Here is a 6,485-nt window from a genome sequence, read left to right on the forward strand (position 1 = left end):
CCGCGCCAGGAGAGATATCGCGATCGACCAGAGTCGGTATTCGTCCCGAGGCGAGAAGACCGAGCGAGTGGACTCGTGCCCAATTCACGGACAAATACCTTGGTGAGTTGACAACAACTTTCGTACTGAGTATAGCTATAAATTTACTACAGACCCAATAGTTTAGTTGATTTCAACATCTACTCAAAAAGTGACCAGGTAATTACACGCTGTTGCATGGTATTACCTGTTGGGTATCTTTTTTGTCTTTCATCGATTTAATTGGTCAGTTTCCAGAATGTCATCACCAGAAAACGGACCTGTTAATAATTACGACCACGACAAGTATGGCTGGGTCATGGTGGCGGTAACGTTTCTCAATTGGGCCGTGATCATGGGTAACATCAAGGCGTTGGGCGTCCTCCTCATTCCAATCACCCGCGACTTAGATAGTGAGCTGTGGCTTATCGGTTGGTTGGCAGTCTTGTACATCCTTATGCAGTTTTGTCTCGGTAAGTTGTTTTTGGAATTATTCCCATATCTGGCCATCAAGTGTTTTCTCAGTAAAAACAAAACAATATTTTCCCTGCTAAAATTGACTTTTTATGGCATATTATCACTTTCTGACGGCTCTGATAGGTCACTGACGGGAAAAATTAGTGATGGCCAGATATGGGAATCTGTCCAAGTTGTTTTTCCTAAATATGAAATTTAGACTTTTTATCACTTATACCGGGTTGATGCCCATGCTATGTCTATGTATTCGATACTTGCGTCGTCCCTTTTGTTTGTTCGGCAGAGCTAGCATCACACTTCGGCTATCGATATATATATATATATACTCTCATGCTAAATCCTCATTAATTCGCGATTTTCGGTATGGGGTCTCATCCAAAAATTCAAAAGACTTCGACCTAATCTGAATATATTGCTGTACAATAATGAATGTTTGTGAGTGCAATGGTATTTGAAAGAATCCCATACCTGGACATGCACTTGACACCCTGTACACAAACCCCATAAGACTGGTCTGAAAGGTGTTTTCTCATAAATGTTTCAATATTTTCCCTGCAAAATTTGACTTTTTAGGACATGTAATCGCTTTCTGATGGCTGATATGTCACTGCAGGGAAAAATCAGTGATATGTATAGAGTTCTTTCCATTTTCAGAATAATTTCATGAGGTGACAGATGGAATGTTCCGTTCATTGAGGCAATGCCGAGTGGAAAGGAACATCCATCTGTCACCGAATGAAAACATTCTTTCCATTGCACGAATGTGAAACATTCATTATTGGTTTTATACAACGCCTGAATAAATCCTCGTCATCTGATTGGTCAGAGCCGCCAATAGTGTGACCGTCCAATGGAACTTCCATTTCTGCAGTGCAGCTGGGTTGGGGCGAATAATTCAATGACACGTGATCAACGACCCACCAATCAGATGACGGGATTTTTTCCAGGCGCTGTATAGAAGCGCAAGATTTTATAAATAAATATAAAACACTAAACATTGTGGTCAAGGTGCTGTCATTGAAGCATTTTCATTGCAGCATTATAAAATTAAAAAGTGAGTCTTGTTGATTCAGCTGATTATAGCCAACAGTTTATCGATTTTCAACATTTGGATTTGACTTTCTCCTTTCCAGGGCCTATTGTCGGAGCTCTGTGCCGTCTGCTGGGCGTCCGTCCGATGATGGTGTTTGGTGCAGTGCTTCTTACGTTGGGCATCATCTTGACGGCGATATCACCCAACGTTTTTGCAATGGCCGTTTTCATTGTTGGACTAGCAGGTAGTCAGTCTTATTGAAGTTTTGCATCCACGTGACCTTATCACGTGAACGGTAAAATATCCGTCATTTTACGTCTAGCGCGGCGCTCGATCGATCGTTCAGTACATGTATATTAACCGCCAAGATGAACAGAAAATGAAAGGTGATCCGTCATTAATTTGTGTCTCAAACACCTTGGAGAGTTGGGAGCATATTTTCCCTGAATTTCGAGAGTGGGTTTATGTTCTATGGCAGTTTATTTGTTGGTCTGCAACCGTAGGAGTCCAATATATGGCGGGCGTGTGGGTGACCCGACTGACATGTGACGTCAATTTTAGTGCCTTTGTGACATCAATGTTAAGAGAACCATTGACACCGAGCACGGCATTACATTGTACATTTGCCATTTCAAATACAATGTTATTCACTGTACATCTCGTGGGTTTGATTATTACTCTTTGCTTCCTTTTTTGCATGTTGTAAACAAAAGTGGTCTAGGTATATAGACAAGTGACTTTTAAATGCGTGCCGACATATTTGTTATTTGTTTTGCAATATACTGCAGCGTTTGTTAACAAGTGAAAGAGTAATAACAAATTCTGTGGTGACGCTCTGGTTCTTCTGTTTATATACTTCACTTTTATCCGCCATTCAGTTTTGGGATTCAGAATGCACTCAGTATAAATGCACGGACTGATAATGCATTCACTATACTGATGATGTTTTTGTAAGCGGATAGTTTGGTTTCAGCTTTCTTTAAAACTATTTGTAATGTGATACATACTTCAGCATCGTGCCTTATTTAGGCTGACGTACTAACTTATTGCCCAGTGCTGTGAGGTGTGGGTCAAACCATTCTCTGTTTCTGAACCAGAAAAAAAAATGAGGGGAAATTGCAACGAGGTTAATGGATAAAATGCTGGCTAGCATATGTCGAATATAATAATATGTTTGGTGTTGAATTTCTAGTTTACCTCGGATATTATTTTGATGTATCCCGTTGAGAATATGCCAGTTCGGTATCTCGATGAAGAAGTCCAGGTCAAAGGTCAACCGGGATAAAATCGCCGACGCGATAATACCAATACGCGATGTTACGCGAACGCCCATTCCGCTGGTTGCGAGGGTCCAACATCGTTTCCATGGGTACGATCTTGCTGCGCCATCTATTCCATCTTGTAATGCGCCATCCATTGATCTCCATATACACATGTGTATAGGCATTTATTTTGTTTGTAAACATTGGCGCCATTTTGTATGGGCTGCCGTAAGCGCATGCATTGAAGCCATGATTGGCAACATATTTTTCCAAAAAAGTCCTCATAACGCCATCAACACATAATAAAAAGGCAAATGTAGGAATTATTTTGTAGCTTTGTTGAAAATGATGTATTTTCAAGTATCAAATAATATTTTGGTGATCTGTAATAACTCTTCTTCATTTTTGCAGTGTTGAGCGTCGTTCGATTATCCCAAATGACCCGTGACCCATATCATTGTGCGCATGCGAATGTTGAAATACTGAAAAATGTTTACTTTGGAAATTGTTGTTTGTTTTTGGTGATTCATTGTAGTTGCAGAACATGGAAGTGAGTCAATGACAAACTTTATCAAGGATCAGGAGTGAGCAAATGTTTGGGTTCATACTCAAAGAGAAGAGAGCGTGCCTTATAATGACATCACAGCATTAAAAAAAATTTTCCGCATTGGGGGTTATTTTGGTCAGTTTTCCCGGACATACATAGGCCTTTGCAAAATAAACGCGCATGCGCATGATCGAAACAAAATCGTGCTCCGAAAACTTTCGTCAAGAGTGCAATTTATGACCACGGCATGGCATTTGGTCAATTAGTCGATAATGTTTGGTCAAATCTTTTTCGTAATTTTTCGAGGAAAGACACATAGACAGACAAACCGACCGACCACCAAATGACATGCAGAAGCTCCTGCCATAGCTTTGAATCAGGGACTGGAAACAGGGATTTCGCCTTCCTGAAAAACAAAACTTTACGTAATACTGAACAAAGATTATAACATTTTTATTTTATATTCATGTTGCTCTCTTCTTTCTTTGCAGGGGTTGGTTCAGCGCTGATTTTGTTCGTTAGTTTCGCCGTGATGGCGTCATATTTCAAGAAGAAATACGCATTAGCTGTGGGACTCTCAACAATGGGCATTCCTGTGGGTGTGATGGCCTATGGGCCCGTAACCCAGATGCTTGTGGATACCTATGGCTGGAGAGGAACCATGCTTTTGCTGGGAGGTTTCTCGTTCCATCTAGTTGCGTGCAGTATGTTGGTGCGACGGAACGCTTCCTCTTCAGCAGATACTGAACAGTACCAAGAAGTTACGCAAAGCGATGAAGAAGAAAATTGCCCGAGCGAAGATGGGAGTTTTCGTGGTACTAACCGAACAAACATCTCGAGTGACACTCGTCAAACTCTCTCAGGAGGTTGGGCGAGGGTTTGTTGCCAGAGCGTCCTGAAAGCTTTCGATTTTGCCGTTCTGACAGACATGCAGTTCATTTTGGTAGTGTCGTCGAGATGTGCTCCTACCTTTGCCTACAGCGGTGTCGTGGTGTACATGGTCTCGCACGGTCAGCTTCAAGGGCTGAGCGAAATGCAGGCGTCGTTTCTGCCTACTTCCTTCGGCTCGGGAAACATCATCGGCAAGTTGGTTATGCCCCTTCTGCAGCAGATGGGCATCAAGGTATCCATGACATTCTGGGCGTGTTTTGCGTCGTGTGTCGTGTGTGTATCATTGCTCCTGGACGCCTTCGTCACACCGTTCATGGGCCAGATGGTGGTTACGGGCTTGCTCGGTGTAGGTTACGGTATATCAATTCAAGCAATGGACGTCATCGTTCGGTTCATTTTCACGGATGACCGATTGGTTAATGTACTGGGCTGGCAGGGCTTCTGTACTGGAATGGCTGCGGGTCTTGGAGGACTGGTCGCGGGTAAGCACAATGTGCTCTATCCCTTGACTTTATACAGTAGGCCTACTTGTTGACTTTTTGCTCCTATTAAACTGTTCCTAGGTGGGTCAAAGATCAGGTCTGTCAGTCAGTCAGGTCAGTCAGGTCAGTCAGGTCTGTCAGGTCAGTCAGGTCAAGCGGAACAGTAAGGTCAAGCATGTCAGTCAGGTTAGTCAGGTCAGTCGCGTCAGCCAGTCAGTCAGGTTAGTCAAGGGAGTCAGGTCTGTCAGGTCAGTCAGTCAATCAGGTCAGATAGGTTAGTCGGGCCAGTCAGGTCGGTCAGGTCAGATCATTCGGCTCAGTATGGTCAGTTACGTCAGTCAGATCAATCAGGTCAATCATTCATGTCAGTCAGTCAATCAGGTCAATCAGGTCAATCAGATCAGTCATTTACGTCAGTCAGGTCAATTATGTCAGTCAGTCATGTTAGTCAGTCAATCGGGTCAGTCAGGTCAATCCAGTGAGTCAGGTCGGTCAGTCTGGTCAGTCAGGTCAGTCGGGACACTCAGGTTAGGTAGGTGGGTCAGTCAGGTCAGTCAGGCCAGTCGGGTCAGTCAGGTCAGTCGGGTCAGCCAGTCAGTCAGGTTAGTCAGGTCTGTCAGGTCAGTCAGTCAATCAGGTCAGATAGGTAAGTGAGTCAGGTCGGTCAGTCTGGTCAGTCAGGTCAGTCGGGACACTCAGGTTAGGTAGGTGGGTCAGTCAGGTCAGTCAGGCCAGTCAGTCAGTCCAGTCAGGTCAGTCAGGTCAATCGGGTCTGTCGGGTCAGTCAAGTTAGATAGGTCAGTCAGGTCAGTTAGGTCAGTCAGGTCAGGTAGGTGGGTCAGCCAGGTCAGCCAGGTCAGTTAGTCAGTGGCAATCAGGTCAGTCAGGTCAGTCAGGTGAGTCAGGTCAGTTAGGTCAATGAGGTCAATCCGGTCAGTCGGGTCGGTCAGTCTGGTCAGGAAAATCAGGTCAGTCAGAAACAGGACTGCAGGCTGTCCCTCTGGGACCATCCCAGAATTCGTCCCATGAATAGTGTACCCAGCTAAGCAGGTTAGACATTGACACTGAAATTGTTCCATTGCTTTTTTTAACAGGTTGGATTTACGAGTGGACCGGGAGTTTCAACATAGCTTTCTACTTGTATGGTGGAGTGACGTTGATATCCATTCCACTGTTGCTCTTCCAAGATCTTTATGCTAAACGAAGGTCACTGTAAAAAAACACTTTCTCATATTATTCAATTTCAATTCAATTCAATTCAAGAAGCATTTATTTCATACTCCTTTAGAGAAATACATCAATAAACAAAAGATGACTGATATATAGCAAAATAGCGAATTCGATAAATATGTCACACACAAATGAAATACAAGTAAACTGCGCTATAAACAAGAGTAACACTTACAGCGTGTAACACTTACAGTGCTGATTTGGCTGAAATTGAAATTGAGACAAAGAGTTGAAAGATTTATACTAATAGCTCAGATAAACTGGGCTCCACAAGCAACAAAGACATTTGACTTGAAGTATTTTGTACCGTTGGACTAAGTACTGCAACGTCAGATTTTCCATTTTGTTATGTTATTGAATGGTTACAGTGCTTCCAAATTTTCAATTGCTCCATTGATTTAACTAATTCGTCACCGACACCACGAAGTAACATTCATGTACATACCGGTAAAAGCTAGCAATCGGAGAAAACGGCATCTAATGTTGAACGCCTTCTAGAACAACACTTTGCGTCAAAACTACAGAGTATTTTCAGTTGGGTTTCT

General features: G+C 43.0%; 1 protein-coding gene across 1 annotated transcript; it reads left to right on the forward strand.

Moving 5' to 3' along the window:
• Window positions 1-277: 277 nt before the first annotated feature.
• LOC119727984 (monocarboxylate transporter 5-like) lies at window positions 278-5,931 on the forward strand. Its single transcript, XM_038200065.1, has 4 exons — window positions 278-491; window positions 1,629-1,772; window positions 3,829-4,710; window positions 5,805-5,931. The coding sequence occupies exons 1-4, from the start codon at window positions 278-280 to the stop codon at window positions 5,924-5,926; spliced, it is 1,362 nt and encodes a 453-aa protein (XP_038055993.1). The 3' UTR covers window positions 5,927-5,931.
• The last annotated feature ends 554 nt before the right edge of the window (window positions 5,932-6,485 follow it).

The sequence above is a fragment of the Patiria miniata genome, unplaced genomic scaffold (genome assembly GCF_015706575.1).
Source record: "Patiria miniata isolate m_02_andy unplaced genomic scaffold, ASM1570657v1 HiC_scaffold_20, whole genome shotgun sequence".
In the NCBI taxonomy this organism is placed as follows: Eukaryota; Metazoa; Echinodermata; class Asteroidea; order Valvatida; family Asterinidae; genus Patiria; species Patiria miniata.